Raw genomic sequence first — 17,261 nt, forward strand, 5'->3', positions numbered from 1 at the left:
AGACGTGCTAGTCTCTCCTTGTTTTCTTATTGAGAGATAGGAGACAACTAACCGGCCCCTGAGATGGGGATGTACTGGTTTCCCTGTTCTGTCCTCAAGAAGAAAAAGGGACATTCTGGTTTCCCTATTCCACCTCTGAGAGATAAGAAAACTGCCTGTCTATGTTCCCACGAAGCAAACTTGCCTTCCACAAGATCAGGGCATGCTTACTATGTCAGTCAAGACTAAACCCGCCCCTAGTGCACGGCCATGATTCTAGTCTATAAAAGGTAACATTCAAGGGGGAGTTGCTGTTGCTCTCCCTCTTTGCTGCTGCTGTCCCTCTCTGTGCAGAGCAGCCTTGTTAGGCTCCTGACAATGAACCCACTTTTTCTTTCTTTTTTCTTCTTCTTCTTCTTCTTCTTCTTCTTCTTCTTCTTCTTCTTCTTCTTCTTCTTCTTCTTCTTCTTCTTTCTTTTTGCATTACAATTCTTATTATATATGTAGAGCACAATTTTTTGTATCTCTGTTTGAAACAGAGATACAAAAAATTGTGGTATATATGAACCGGCTTCTTATCCCAGTGTATATGTGGTTATCCCTGCACTACTTTTCTTTCACATGCCATCCCAGGAGTATTGTGCAGAGAAGTACACAGCAGCATTTTATGGTCTGAGTTTGCTTAGGGATGGACCCAACCCAGGGTCACCCCATGAAATTTACTAAGAATGTCCAGGCATGCCAGACAGAGAAAGAGTCAGAAAATTTCCAAGAATAAAAAAAAATAGTAACAGCTAGAAAGTACATGTTCTTGCTAAGGATCCTGAGGCAGAAAAAAACCAGATAACATGAGAGTTGGTGACATTGGATTAGAATCCTCAGATTGGATAATGATGAAAATGTGATTGTGAGTTCCCCACTGGGAGGTGCTAAGGTGGAGTGTTCTTGAATCTTGGAGCTCACTCAGAGGAGGTATTGGATATGATGACAGAAAACAATTATGTAACAGGAGATTAGAGACCCAGAAAGGGGCAGGAAATGAAGTAAAATGCAGGGAATGTAGGTTCGGGGAGTGGGATGTATTTTTTTTCTGGATCTTCAAAACAGATCCAGAACCCAAGCTCTTCTCTTCACCTCACTTTGAGTATAGTGGTCCAGACTCTGTCCTGCCTCAGCAGCTCTGCCTTGGTGACCTTTCACTTACTCTTTATGGACTGCATAGCCTTTGCTCTGCTCTGACACTCTCAAAATGCTCTCACATCCCTTAGTGACAGGAAATGCCATAATTTTTACAGTGGCCTATGATGTCTACACAGTCTGACACCACCCAAACTTTACCTCACATTATAGTCTAACTATGTGGCCTCCCCCAAATCCATAGGTTGAAGTCCTAACCCTCAGTGTACCAGAATATGCCTCCTTTGTAGATAGAGTTTTCAAAGAGGTCAATGAGGTTACTGATGGTCCTCATCTTACTGGTGTCCAGTTAGGAGGAGATTAAGACACACACACACCTGGCCATCTACAAACCAGTGAGAGATATCTCACAGGAAACAACTATGCAGACACCTTTCGACCTGAGAACTGTAAGAAAAGTAATTTCTGTTGCTCAATCCCCAGCCTGTGGTATTGTTATGACAGTGCAGAAACCAACCTCCACTCCCCATAGTCACCGGGTTCTGCACCTTTGGCCTCTCTGATGCTCCACATATATCAGGCATGCTCTATCTCAGGGTCCCTGGGCTGCTCCTTCCAACTAGAACTCTTTTCTGCAGATACAGCTGGTCTCACTCACTTATTCCCAGCTCATGTGTCACATGTTGTGGTCTTCCCTGACCCTCCTGATATTTAAAACAGCTCCCTACCACCACCATGGCCATCTTTCCATATGCTCTTCTTTCAAAATTTTTTAACCACATCTTGTTAATTGTTTCCAAGAAACAAGAAAAAAGTTATATTGTTTGTTTCTGAATCCCTTAACCAAGAATATATGGTACACAGAAGTTACCAGATATTAAATTAATGAAAGAGCAATATTCCCATAGCACTTACTTTTTCAGGAGTGAAAAGATAGCATTTGCTGTGCTCCAGTCTAAACCAGCTGTGGGTTCATTCAGGAACAAGATGGAAGGATCAGTGATCAGCCCCATTGCTATACTGGTCCTTTTTATTTCTTCTCTAGACCCAACCTAAAACACAAATTATTAAATTATTAACAAGGAGGAGAATAATCATTATCATTTGGTGAACTAAACTGTGCTACTCTTGCTAGAGAAATTTATTTCACCATCCTAATTATGAAACAGAAAGTAAATGAACCTGGGAGAAGGAGGAAATTTCTCTTTTACCAGATGAGTAAACTGAGGCTCGGGGCAGAGTTGTTCACTGGCTGGACCTGATATGAAGCCCATGCTTTTTACAGTTCTGTATATTCCTCACCAAGACAAATATTTAGTTTTAAGATAGTAAGTTAGAATACTAAAAAGATACGGCCCTAACAGTGAAATTATTGTCTAAAATAGGAGAAAAGATAGGAGGAAAAAAGGAAATGGATCCGTATGTAGTAAATTAGTCTTCTAGCAACACACCTGTTTCCACCCAAAGTTCCCAAGTAGACTTACAAGAACAGGATTCACTCAGAAGGGAAAGTTCACTTTCTAACATACCATATTAGTACCTTTCCAATCACCATAATGCTTTGACAATGATACAGTCTACACCCTGACTCACTGCAAAATTCCAAATTCACCCTTTCAGACATGTCCAGAAGATATGGGATATTCATATCCAGAAGATGGAATATTCCACAGGGCAAATGGCTCAATTTTTGCAACCAGAACCAGTAAATGCCTATGTGTCTGATGAGGGAACTAGGAAGGTTTGGGAGGCAGAAAATAGGAAATGATATCAAAATTAAGAGTCTCAGAAGAGATAGTATTCAAATGTTACTCACAGTTCTTGACTGAATTTATTGATAACTAAACTCTAAGACGCTTTTGGAGAGGATTTGGGAAATGTGAATGAATAAAGGCTTAACATAACTGATGATATGAAATATTGTTCATTTTGTTAGTTGATAATTATATTGTGGTAAGGTAGGAAAATATCCTTATTTTTTTTCTAGATGCCTATTAAGTACTCAAGGATGAAATATAACATTATGTAAAATACTTAGGAAAAAATAGCTAATTATGGGTATAAGATGTTAACACCTGAGAAATCTAGGTGAACAGTATTTGTAATTATATTGTTATAGTAATTATCCAAAAGTCACTTCATTGGTGTAATTAGACTGCCTTCTCTACTGTTTTATAATGTTTAGAAAGACATATAAGGTTAAAAAATTTAAAATTATTATGACTTCAAGATGGAGGGCCAGAAAGAGGCAGCATCCTGTGTAGCTCCATGACCCAGGTCTTACCTAGTTGTAATACAACATCTCAGAGAGTGTGAGAGGACCCCTATACAGTGGATTTTCACAAAAATCACCAGCACTGTGACCCCCCATGCAGAAATCAGAGCCTCTGCATTAGAGTAGGACTCCAGATTCTGGACCCAAAGCCTGCAGTTCTAGCTCATGCACGGCTCTCAAGCAGCTTAGCAGAATCAGCTATCAGCACCTCTGCAAAACTCCAGACTGTGCTCGGCTCCCATGCAGGTCACTCAGCTGCTATCTATCCACAGCACAAGGCCATTGCCCAGCTCCCCCCACCTCTTGAGACACCCTGGCTCTGGAAGCAGACCAACTCCATCTTGGAAAATCTTTCTCGCCATATTTGGTGGGCATGGTTCTCAGATTGAATCTCCATCTGAGCAGGTACCTGGTTTCCAACTCTCCCTGCTGCCCCAGTGGTGATAATTCAGCACAATAATGACCCAATATAAAAGCAGCTCTCAGTTAGGCAGGTGAGCAGTGTGACCAGGGCACTGCCCACCTGGTATGAGCCTATGGGTGAGAGGTGCTGCTACTGGGATCTGATAAGAAAGAGAGGGGAAGGGACTAAAGTCTGGAGCATAACAGAGAGACCAGGATCTGGGAAATCTTCAGGCAAGAAAGGACGATGATACTAGGGGTCCAAGTCAGATGAGCTGTCCCAAAAAGAGACCTGTGAGGTACAATTTCCCTGCTGGAAATGGTGGGTGGCACTCCCCACTTACAGATGCTCTACACCAGGTCCAGTCTTCTCACCCAGGTTACCTACACCATCCTGAGGGCAGAGACACCAGCTTAAAACAGACAACCCAATCTAATGGATGAGAAGAGAAGTAGGAAAGAAATGGATCTCTAAAACTAGCAAAAAAACATGGTTTATTCTTTAGAGTATTTTTTTTTTCTTTTTTCTTCTTTCTCTTCTACCCTTCTATCCTTGGGTCCTCACTTCCCAAACATATGTGAAACCAAGAACGTTGCATGAAATAGGACTTTGAGGACTGAGTCACCTGAATAATATAATATAGAGGAGTTGCATAAGCCCCCCCCCCCATTTTACCCCCTTTTTTCCTCTTTCTTTCTTTTTTCCCTTTTTTCCTTCTTCTTTCATCCTCCAAGTTTCACTATTTTTTGCATTCTGTATTTTTCTAAATACATGTGTGTTTGTTTTATGTACTATATTATCTTCCCACATACTTGTCTAACCTAAATTACTTCCTATTTATTCCCCTGCTACTAACCCTCTTCACTAGATTTCTCTTTCACATTTACTGAGACACATTAACTCTATACTCTCACATCTTTCCCCCTCAGAATATCGTCCTAGGTGTGACCCCTGGTTCATTTTCCACCGCCAGAAACAGTAAACCTTTTTTATGACACTACTGATTATATTGTAAATAATAATTAAATCCAACATTACTGGACATTGAGACTACATCGTAAATGTCTTAATAACACCAAATTGTTCTTAGGTGATGTATTGTTGATATTGGGATCTGTTAACATTGTCCTTCCTCAAAAAGAGGGAATCTTGGAAACCTACAAGAGCACTACAAATCTATTGGGTAAAAGCAATTAACACACCAGACCCACAGAGCTGGAAAGGAAAACACACGAGCAACATGAAACAAACAAGTGTAGAAAGTACAACAAACAAATCAAGACAACACATCATTAGAAGCACTGGCAGCTAAGGCAGAAAAAACTACAGAGAAAGATTTCAGGATATAGATGGTTAAAATGCTTTGTAAATTCAAAGAAGAAATAAGAGAACAAATACAAGCAGTGAAATATCACTTTGACAGTGTGCTACAAAAACAAATCCAAGAAGCAAAATATCACCTAAATAGGGAGATAGAGGTTCTCGATAAATAAATAAATAAGCAAACAAACAAATCAAATGGAAATCCTTGAAATGAAAGAAACAATGGAAATTAAAAGCTCAAATGAAAGCATGGCCAATAGAGTAGACCACTTGAAAGATAGGACATTAGACAATGAAGAAAAAATATATAATCTTGAAAAGAACATAGACCCCACAGCAATAATGGTAACAAACCAGGAGCAGAACATTTAAGACATATGGGATTGCATAAAAACACCAAATTTAAGAGTTTTTGGGATACAGAAAGGGGCATAGAGGTCCAAACCAAAGAAATGAACATTCTATTCAATGAAATAATATCATAAAACTTTCCAAACATAATGAATGAATTGGAAATCCATATTCAAGAAGTCTACAGGATGCCAAATGTGCAAAATCACAACAGATCCACACCAAGGAACATTATAATGAAAATACCCAACATACTGAATAAGGAGAGAATTTTAAAAGCCTCAAGAGAAAGAAATCAGATTACATATAGGGGAAAACCAATTAGAATAATGGCAGATTTTCAACACAGACCCTGAAAGCTAGAAGATCTTGGAACAACATATATCAAGCTCTGAAAGATAATGGGTGTCAACCAAGAATCTTGTATCCAGCAAAATTAGGCTTTAGATTTGAAGATGAAATAAAAATCTTCCATGATAAACAAAAGTTAAAAGAATTTATAGCTAGAAAACTGGCACTACAAAACATTCTTGGCAAAATATTCCATAAAGAGGAAATGAAAAACAATGATGAAAATCAGAAGAGGGCGATAGTACACTAAAGGAAAAAACTAATCAAAGAGGAAAACCTAGTCAAGTTAAATAACAAAAATAAACAAGTATGGCTGAAAACACAAACCATGTCTCAATAATAACTCTAAATGTTAATGGCTTAAACTCACCAATCAAAAGACACAGGCTAGCAGATTGAATTTAAAAAAAGACCTAACATTTTGCTGCCTCCAGGAGACTCATCTGATAGGAAAAAAACATACACAGACTGAAGGTGAAAAGTTGGGAAAAATCATACCACTCACATGGATTGCAGAAGCAAGCAGGGGTCTCCATCCTCATATCAAATAAAGTAGACTTCAAGCCAAAATTAATCAAAAGGGACAAAGATGGACATTACATACTGCTCAAGGGACCCATACACCAACAAGAGATAACAATTATAAATATATATGCCCCCAAACAATGGTGCAGCTATGTTCATCAAACAAATTCTTCTCAAGTTCAAGAGTCAAAATGACCACAATACAACAATCTTGGGTGACTTTAACACACTTCTTGCACCACTGTATAGATCTTTGAAACAAAAGTTAAATAAATAAAAAAAAAACTATAGAACTTAATAATATAATCAATGACTTAGGCTTAACTGATATATATATATATATATATATATATATATATATATATATATATATATATATATATAATATTTTAACCTGCATCAAGTGGATACACTTTCTTCTCAGCAGCACATGGATTCTTCTCTAAAATAGACCATATAATATGTCAAAAAACAACTCTTAGCAAATACAAAAAAGTAGAGATACTACTATGTATTTTATCAGTTCATAATGGAATGAAATTGTAAATCAATGACAAAATAAAAAATAAAAATTTCTCCATCACCTGGAGACTAAACAACATGCTACTGAATGAAAAATGGGTTGCAGAAGACATCAAGGAAGACATTAAAAAATTCTAGAGGTAAATGAGATCATGGACACAACAAATTGAAATCTCTGGGACACTATGAAAAGAGAACTAAGAGGAAAATTCATTGCATGGAGTTATTCCTTAAAAGAAGAAAAAGTCAACAAATTAATGAACTCACACTACATCTCAAAGCCCTAGAAAAAGAAAAAAAATAAGCAGCAAAAGCAGAAGGCAAGAAATAATTAAAATTACAGCTGAAATTAATGAAATCAAAACAAAAGAAACAATTGAAAAATTTGACAAAACAAAAAGTTGGTTCTTTGAAAAAATAAATAAAACTGTCTGACCCTTAGCCATGATAATGAAGAGAAGGAGAGACAGAATTCAAATTAACAGCATATGTGATGGAAAAGATAATATCACAACAGACACTTCTGAAATACAGAGGATAATAAGGAATTATTTTGAAAGCGTATACTCAAATAAAATAGAAGATATTGAAGGCATCAACAAATTTCTTAAATCATACAATTTGCCCATATTGAGTTAGGAAGATATACATAATTTAAACAGACCAATATCAAGTGAGGAAATAGAAGATGCCATCGAAGCTAACCAACAAAGGAAAGCTCAGGACCCGATGGATACACAGCCGAGTTCTACAAGACCTTTAAAAAAGAACTAATACCAATACTCTTCAATTTATCTCAGGAAATAGAAAAAGAGGTAGCACTTCCAAACTCATTCTATGGGGCCAATATCACCCTGATTCCCAAACCAGGCAAAGACACATCAAAAAAATAAAACTTCAGACCAATATTTCTAATGAACATAGATGCAAAAATTCTCAGTAAAATTCTGGCAAATCAAATACAAAATCATATCAAAAAGATTGTGCACCATGATCATGTGGAATTCATACCAGACACGCAAGGTTGGTTCAACATATGGAAATGAATCAATGTAATTCATCACATCAATAGACTTAAAGATAAGAATCATGTCAATAGATGCAGAAAAAGCATTGGACATAACACAGCACCCCTTTATGTTCAAAACACTACAAAAACTAGGGATAATAGGAACATATCTCAACATCTTAAGGCATCTACTCAAAGGCTCAGGCCAACATCATTCTAAATGGGGAAAAAAATTGAAGGCATTTCCTCTAAAAACTGTAACAAGACAGGGATGCCCTCTTTCATCACTTCTTTTCAACATAGTTCTTGAAACACTGGCCAGAGCAATGAGACAGACAAAATAAATAAAATGGATATGTATATGAAAAGAAGAACTTAAATTTCCACTATTTGCTGAAAATATGATTCTATATCTAGAACACCCAAAAAACTCCACCAGAAAACTTCTAGAACTAGTAAATAAATTCAGCAAAGTAGCAGGATATAAAATCAACACACATAATCAAAGACATTTCTCTATATTAGTGACAATACTCTGAGAAGAAAATGAGGAAAACTACCCCATTCACAATAACTTAAAAAAAAAATAAGATACTTGGGAATCAACTTAACAAAAGAGGTGAAGAATCTGTACAATGAAAACTACAGAACCCTAAAGAGAGAAATAAAAGAAGACTTTAGAAGATGGAAATGTCTACCTTGCTCTTGGACAGGCAGAACTAATATTATGAAAATGAACATGCTACCAAATGCACTATACAGATTTAATGCACTGCCGATAAAAACCCCAATGGCATTCCTCATAGAAATAGGAAAAGCAATCATGAAATTTATCTGAAAAAATAAGAGACCCAGAATAGCTAAAACAATCCTTAGCATGAAGAGTGAAGCAGGTGGCATCACTATACTGGACCTTAAACAATATTACAGAGCAATAGTAACAAAAACAGCATGGTATTGGCACCAAAACAGACCCTAGTAGACCAATGGTACAGAATAGAGGATGCAGAGACTAAGCAACAAAATTACAATTATCTTATAATTGACAAAGATGCCAAAAACATGCACTGGAGAAAAGATAGCCTCCTCAACAAATGGTGCTGGGAAAACTGGAAATCCATATGCAACAAAATGAAATTAAACCCCCATGTCTCACCATGCACAAAACTTAACTCAAAATAGTTCAAAGACCTTGGAATTAAACCAGGGACTCTGTGTCTAATAGAAGAAAAAGTAGGCCCTATTTTTTATCAAGTGAATTCGGTGCCAACTTTCTTAATAAGACCCCTTAGCACAAGAATTAAAAAGAATCAATAAATGGGATGAAATCAAACTAAAAAGTTTCTTCTCAGCAAAAGAAACAATCTGTGAGGTGAACAGAGAGCACATCTTGGGAGCAGATTTGTACCCCTTCCACATCAGATAGAGCACCAATCACTAGGATATATAAAGAACTCAAAAAGCTAAGCACCAAAAAAACAAATGACCTAATCAACAAATGGATGGATCAAGGATCTGAACATACACTTCTCAGAAGAGGATATACAATCAATCAACAAATATACGAAAAAATACTCATCATCTCTAGCAATTAGAGAAATACAAATCAAAACTACTTTAAGGTATCATCTTATTCCAGTCATAATGTCAGCTATTATGAAGATAAAGAACAATAAGTGTTGGTGAGGATGTGGGGAAAAAGGTGTACTTATACATTGCGGGTAGTACTGAAAATTGGTGCAGCCAATATGAAAAGTAGTATGGAGATTCCTTAGAAATCTAGGAATGAAACCACCATTTGACCCAGCTATCCCTCTCCTTGGATTATTATCCAAAGGATAAAAAAAAAAGCATACCACAAAGTGTACCACAGGGACACAGCCCCATCAATGTTTATGGCAGCACAATTCATAATAGCTGAAATGTGGAGCCAACCTAGATGGCCTTCAGTGGATGAATGAATAAAAAAAGTGGTATATATATGGCAATATTACTCAGCAATAAAAGAGAATAAAATCTTGGCATTTGCAGGTAAATAGATGGTGTTAGAGAAGATAATGCTAAGTGAAGTTAGCCAATCCCAAAAACCAAATGCTCAATGTTTTCTCTGATATAAAGAGGCTGACTCATAGTAGGGTAGGGAGGAGTAGCATGGGAGAAATAGATGAATTGTAGATAGGGACAAGGGGTGAGAGGGAAAGGGAGGGGGCAGGGGATTAGCAAGGATAGTGGAATGAGATGGACATCATTATCCAAAGTACATGTATGAAGACACGAATTGGGTGTCAACATACTTTAAGTATAAACAGAGATATGAAAAATTGTGGTATATATGTGTAATAAAAATTGTAAATAAAAAACCCCAAAGTATATGTGCCGCAGTCTGGCTGGGCACAAAATCACGAGCCATTCACAGCCTTGTAGATTCAAACAGCAATTCTTTATTCCCGAACTCACACCGGCACTCTACACACGTTCTTGGGGAATTCACGTTCTGGGCCCAAATCACATTCTGGGCCCAAATCACGTTCTGGGCAAAATCCCAAATACTCTCTGAATCCCGTGAGAACTCAATGGGAACTCAAGGAGTTGGCGTGCCTGAGGCAGCAGGATACACCCTATTCCCAGCAGGGTACACCTTAAACCTGGAACCGCCCTAAACCAAAGGAGTGGGATACTCCCTAATCCCAGCAGGATACACCCTAAACCTGGATCCGCCCTGGTCCTTGAGCAAGGTCACCTTACATGCAATGTCACTGCAAATGACCTGGGTCATGCCATGTGTCATACCTACTTGGCAATGGCCCTCAGCATATAGGTATTAAAGACATGAATTGGCATGAACATTCTTTATGTACAAAGATGAAAAATTATGCTTTATATGTGTAATAAGAATTGTAATGCATTCCACTGTCATGTATTAAAAAATAAATTAAAAAATTAAAAAAAATATTTCAATCAGTTAGAATGTATGAATTATGAGCCAAATGTGCCTCTTTGTATTTTTCCTAGAAATACAAGCAAGCACCTTAGGCCAGTGAATGCTTAAAAGAGAGTAAGAAAAATATGCACCCATATGGAAAAAAATCAAGTAAATAAACAGCCAAAGTAATGACAATTTAATCACTCTTAAACTAAAATAAATGGAAAATGGTGGCTTCACAGGGTTATTCTTCTAAACAAAATACATTTCACATAAGAAAACTATCAGCAAATATAACAGGAAGCAACAACCAGTGGTACCCCCTTCTTCATTGCCTCTAGGAGGCATGTCACAGGGGCTTAATCCAGAGTCACCATATTTTATTTGGCTCATTATCATCACAATCTTCAAATGTCTCATCAGCAAAAGTTTTGTACGGAGTGGTCAACTATAAAACTAACTCTTTCATCTCATTTTTCTTCCTTTATCCTGCACAACCCACAATAGGAGGAGTTTGTTTCTCTATTTTTTGTTACTCTTGCTGACAACTGCATTCCTCAAACTTGAAAGAGCCTGGTTTATAAGAGTCTGGAAATAAATATTGCCAGAGAAAAGGGAAGAAGGGAGAGAATGAGGGAGGGGATGAGCAACAAAAGTGCCAAAGAAGCCATGGAAAAATAACCTGGTCACTGAAAAAATTCAATGTAAATCTTAATGAGAATAAGTATAGTTTTCAAGACAAATTACACCAATATGAAACAGCAAGGATTTTTGGATTCTAGTCATTTATGAATTCCAGAAATATAAAAATATCAACTGAACAGAATTCCCCAGAGGAAGAGAGTGAGAAGAGCAGCTGAAATGAGACAGAGAAAAAGAGAAAGAAGAAAAGTCAGTGCAAAGACATCAAAAGAGCTGTGACTTGAAAAATGAGGGTGGGAGGACCATGGAAAAGGCCATGAGGAGCACTCTCCACAGGGACCAAACTCCATCCCCAGGATCACACCACAGTTAAGATTGCTTTTCCAGCTTCATTTCCACCTTCATAGTATGTAACCAGTCACTTTTCTCATCATTACAGAAAGCAGACACTTTTGACCTCACATGCTCTAGGAAACTTCTGATTAAGGTCACATAGTCCACACAGGGAGGTCCTTGTTTCTGTCTGGTTCTGTTGGTTTTTTTCACATTACCTTGGAATCAGCCACTTTATCCAGACCTAACTCATCAATGACCATTTTAATCCGTTTATCTTTTTCATGTTTTTTCATAGTTGTTGGAAGCCGAAGAGCCACTGAGAATGCTAAGTTTTCTCTCACCGTCAAGGTGCTGAGCACGAGATCATCCTGAAGGGAAAGATGTGATTTCAAAGGGGCACACTGTGTCTTTTCTAAGACCATCACTCTATTGTATTTAACCTAATTCATGAAAACAATATAAGCAAGGTAAAATTCTATCTAATGGTGAACTTTCAACTCTACAAATTTCAGTGATTCATGTACAGACAGCTGCAGAGCTGGAAGGAGGCATTTTCATCCCCCACCTGCAACCCAGGTAGAGCACAGGTAATTATGAAGACTTCTAAACACATCCAAACTGCTTTATATGAAGATTTGACAAAGGCATCTTCATGGGGATGGAAAGAGATGAAAGAAGGACAAAAAGGACAACAGCAGACCCTTTTGGAAATGATACCAAAAGTAGAATTGACACCACTGCCTACAAGTCCTCTCCACCTTTCCGATTTGTTCCACCTTCAATCTAAGCAGATATTGTGAAAAGCTGGTGTAAAGAAAGTCAATTACTTAAGCATGTAAATCCAACTGGTAGCACACAAAACCATAAGCCAAAGCACTTTCCATACAGAAGTAGGGGAAACCCAGAAGACAGACAAGCTAATACTTACTTGAACCACAAAACCTGAATTATATTTGAAATTGGCAGGTCGAGGGGCTCCATTAATCAAAATGTCTCCAGATAATCCACTTGGATCTTTCCTTGCAGCTGAGACATCCAGCAAGCTACAAAAAAACATATATGTTGTGTTTTACCCCAACATAGACCATATCTCTCAGCTATTCCGAATCCAAATTTTGCTCCAGGTAGAAAGAGAACTAGTCAAAAAAATCTATGGTTAAACTAAAATTGTACAAATATATATGTGTGTATATACATATATCATATTTAAAACATTTTATTAGTGCATAATGGGTATATATAATAGTGTGGTTCATCATGCCATATTCATAAGTGCATATAACACAGTTTGCTTCATTCCAATCCTCAGTACTTCCATTTTCCTCCCTCCCTTCCATTTCCTGATCTCCTTCCTCTACTTATTAATTTTCCTTCTATTTATTTATTTTTAATTGATGCATCATAGTTATATACAAATTTGAGATGCATTTTCGTATATACATATATACTCACAGCATCATTTGGTCAACATTATTGCTCCGTTCTTCCCCATTATTTTCCCTCTTTTCTATCCCTGTTCCCCCATCTTTACTGATTTCTATTTTTATGACATTGTTTTTTTATTTCATTTTTTCTCTCTAGCTTCTGCATATGAGAGAATACATTCAACCCTTGATATCCAAAGTCTGGCTTAGTTCACTTAGCATGATGTTCTTTAGGTCCATCCATTTACTAGCAGATGACATAATTTCATCATTCTGTATGGCTGAGTAGAAGTGTCTCTCTTTCTCTTACTCTCTATGTGCATATATACATATATATGCATATATATATGTATATATATATATATGTATACGTACATTATATATACATATGTATATACATTTACATATATTTACATTTTCACCTTCCTTTACATTTTATGTTAAAAGAAAGCTCTAAAATGTAAAAGCAAGGTAACTGCAGTTTATCCATCAAAGACCTTCCATGTGACCTTCTTGACTATTTGACTTTAATGGATCTAAACCACTCCTTTCTTTAAACTCATGTCTTCAATTATTCCTTCTGCTCCATCCCCATTTTTAATATCATTCCCTTCTTTTTCCTCCTGATTATCTCATAATATGGTAACAGCTGCATATAAATCACACTTAGCTAGGCTGATGTAATAAGACTTCTTGGTATTTGGAATAAAGCAACAAGCTAGCCCAACTGCATGTTATCTCCAGCACCTAGGAACAGATTGGCACACATAGCAAAGGCTCAATCAACACCTGCTTCCACCAAAGTGATGTTTAAAAGCGCACTGAAATACAAAGGCTGACTTATACTTCCTGTTATACTCACAAAGTTTTGCTTACACCTGTGCATTCCATAATAGCATTAAGGCCTGGTTTCATGATCCCAGTGTAAACACAAAAGCATAATAAATTAAAGAAAGTTCTATTAATATAGGGTCTGCATTGAAAATAATCAAGGAAGGCTGATTAAATTGCAGGTAAAAATAATGAACTGTTGATTAATAAAAGTCTAATATATAAAGGATCACAAGTCAGAATTTATAAGAAAGATGGCTCATGTTCCTTTAAATTATTTTCATTTATTCTCTAAACCACTTACTAGTTTTGGAAAATGACACATCCAAGATGAAAGGTTGCTAGAATCTGGGGGTGGAGCTTAATTAATGGAAAAGCCAGTACTTACCATGCTAAAGGTCCTGGGTTCCATTACCAGAAACTATAACAAAAATTCCTTGATATAAATAACAGTTTCTCATTAAGCTTTTCCATTGCACTTATTCCTCTTAACATAGTGGAAAGTTCATAACGGTTTCTGAGAAATGTTTGATTATTGTTATGTTTTAGATGTGGTATCCCTCCAAAAGCTCACATGTGAGACAATGCAAGAAGGTTTGAAGGAGAAATTATTTGGCCTTAACATAATCAGTGAGTCTATCCTTGATGGGATTAATTTAGTGATGACTGGAGACAAGTGGGGTGCCGCTGGAGAAAGTGATTCATTGGAGGCGTGGCTATGGGGTATATATTTTGTACCTAGAGAGTAAATTCTCTCTCTCTGCTTTCTGATCATGATGTCAGCTTCTTCCCTCTACCAAAGTTTCCCTCCATGATGTTCAGCCTGGAAGAATGGAGCCAGCTTTCTATGGACTAAGACCTCTTAAACCATGAGCCCTGAAACTTTTCTTTTCTCTACAGTTTTCTGGTGAGATCTTTTAGTAACAGCAGTGAAAAAGCTGTCTAAAACAATTATAAATATGTTGAAATCATCTCACTTTGTACCTAGCAAGTTCTACACAATTAGTCACTAATTTGTATAATATCAGTTGTAGTGTTCTCTCTGCTAAAATCTCCTCAGAGCAAACATCAACATACCTTAAGTAGAAATAAAAGGCTATAGTGAAGCACTCCATAGATAAAGAAAGCATTACCATGTCTTAACATGGAGACAACATCTTACCAATTAGAAAAAGAAAGAAATATAGAAAAAGGAAATAGAGAAAGAAAGAAAGAAAGAAAGAAATAGAGAAAGAAAGAAAGAAAGAGAGAGAAAGAAAGAATGAGAGAAATAAAGAGAGAAAGAAAGAAAGAAAGAAAGAAAGAAAGAAAGAAAGAAAGAAAGAAAGAAAGAAAGAAAGAAAGAAAGAAAGAAAGAAAATATGCACACCTTCAAGATAGATAATTTCCTTCCTTAAGTGCCCAGTAAGAGGACTGGAAAATGGTCAGTTTAGAATGGGGAGCCATCACTCCAGTATGGAACATCCTTTAATGATGCACATAAAAGTCACCAATATTTTTTTTAAAAAGTTAAGTGGGTATGTGAGAGTGCTGAATATTCAGATGGAGTAGGAAGGAGTAAAACAAATTACAGCAGGGCTACCACAGGTACTGAAACAGATAAAACAGAGGCCTCACTTAGCCTGTTCAGAACCCTGATGTCTATGCCCAGTTACTCTTAAGAATTTGGAAGCAGATCAACATATATGTAACAGAGAAAGCAGTGTATATTCCAAGGGCAAAGATCAAAGAGACAGCTATTTTTTTCTCAGATAATAAATCTACAGATTGATCCTCTGTAGCAGCTCTCATGAGGGATGAACGTCCCAGCACAACTGCCCCACAGTGCTCACATCCACAGGAACCTTAGCATTCATTGCCTGTGGCACCTGATCAATCACAATTATACTGTGGCTTCTTGGGGCAGAGGAGAAATACACTTTTTATTTTGCTCATTTAACTGAAGACCTTCTCACTGAAAAATCAAAAGAAGGAAATGATAATTCTGTAAACATGGAGCAAGATATAACCAAAAAAAATCCCTTGATTTTTTTTAGCTTTCCCCTCCCAAAGTAAAACATATTAATGACTAGATATGCTTTCAAGGTGCATTTTTATACAACACTTGATGCATCCTCTTTATTAATAGATACCTATTATCTTCTTCTGAAATGACCAGGAAAAGCTTATTATTTACTAAGGCTTCACTACCAGAGAACTTTTTCATATTTTTCAATACCAACTCAACTAAAGACTATGTATCCCAAATTATTCAACCACAAATAAATGTGTTAAGACAAAGAATTTTATAGGTCCCCAAGTTTGGCTTGCTTTGACACTAAACCTTAGCATCACAGAAGACAACTGTGGGTGCTAACATACAATAAGGAGGAAGAGGGATAGATGATAATTGAATTAGAGAAAGGGAAATGAAGTGAAGGCAGGAGAGATATGAGGAGGAAAGATAATGGTATGAATCTGACATAACTTTTCTATGTTCATATATGAATACATGCCAGTGAATCTCCACATCATGTACAACCACACAATGGGGAGTTATATTCAACTTATGTATAATATGTCAAAATAGACTCTACTGTCATGTATATCTAAAAAGAACAAATAAAAATAAATAAAAAAGAAACACTGCAACAACTTTTCTCATGTATCCCTAAACCATGTATTAATAAGTATTTATTAATACTAATCCTTGATTTCCTTTTAACTGTAAAAATTAGAGGAATTGTAAGATTTCCTTTTTTAAAAAAAGTGGCTGTACTTTTAAAAGCCTTGGGAAACACAAGATAATGGCCTCCTCTTTGTTGAGATACACACTATTCATCCATAAACACAATTGGAGATTTGAACAGAAAAAAAGAGTATGAAGTCAGTATCAACTAGCTTAAAAAGTCAAGCAAGATAAATGTACCCTCACATAGTAGGCACTTTGCATCTTATCAGAGATAAGATGCTCTCACAACCAGCCTAAGCTGTTGTAGGAAAATCCGAGAAGGGTCCTGCATCTGCTGGTATATATTTAAAGGGTAATGTATTCCATTCTTTCCTATTGCAGCCTCAACTTTCAAAAATTACTTCACTGGTGAAGAAAAAGGTTACTAAAAACATCAGCAGGCCATGTTTGTTGTTCCATTAAGGTACACACTGAAGATTTTCTCCACCAATTGTGGTCATTGTGTGGAACTGGCTATCTTCTGTCTGTAGTAGAGTGAGCCATGTGGAACATAGCTTCT

The 17,261-nt window shown here is 36.7% G+C and overlaps 1 protein-coding gene across 1 annotated transcript in view; it reads right to left on the bottom strand.

Annotated features, from left to right (window-relative positions):
- LOC114083011 (broad substrate specificity ATP-binding cassette transporter ABCG2-like) overlaps positions 1 to 17,261 on the bottom strand; it is a 131,795-nt gene that overhangs the window by 56,437 nt on the left and 58,097 nt on the right. Inside the window, 5 exon segments of the mRNA XM_071614014.1 lie at positions 2,032 to 2,157; positions 9,679 to 9,693; positions 10,149 to 10,168; positions 11,992 to 12,144; positions 12,705 to 12,819. Of these exon segments, the coding sequence (XP_071470115.1) occupies positions 2,032 to 2,157; positions 9,679 to 9,693; positions 10,149 to 10,168; positions 11,992 to 12,144; positions 12,705 to 12,819 (429 nt within the window).

Source organism: Marmota flaviventris, chromosome 7 (assembly GCF_047511675.1).
Source record: "Marmota flaviventris isolate mMarFla1 chromosome 7, mMarFla1.hap1, whole genome shotgun sequence".
Classification (NCBI taxonomy): Eukaryota; Metazoa; Chordata; class Mammalia; order Rodentia; family Sciuridae; genus Marmota; species Marmota flaviventris.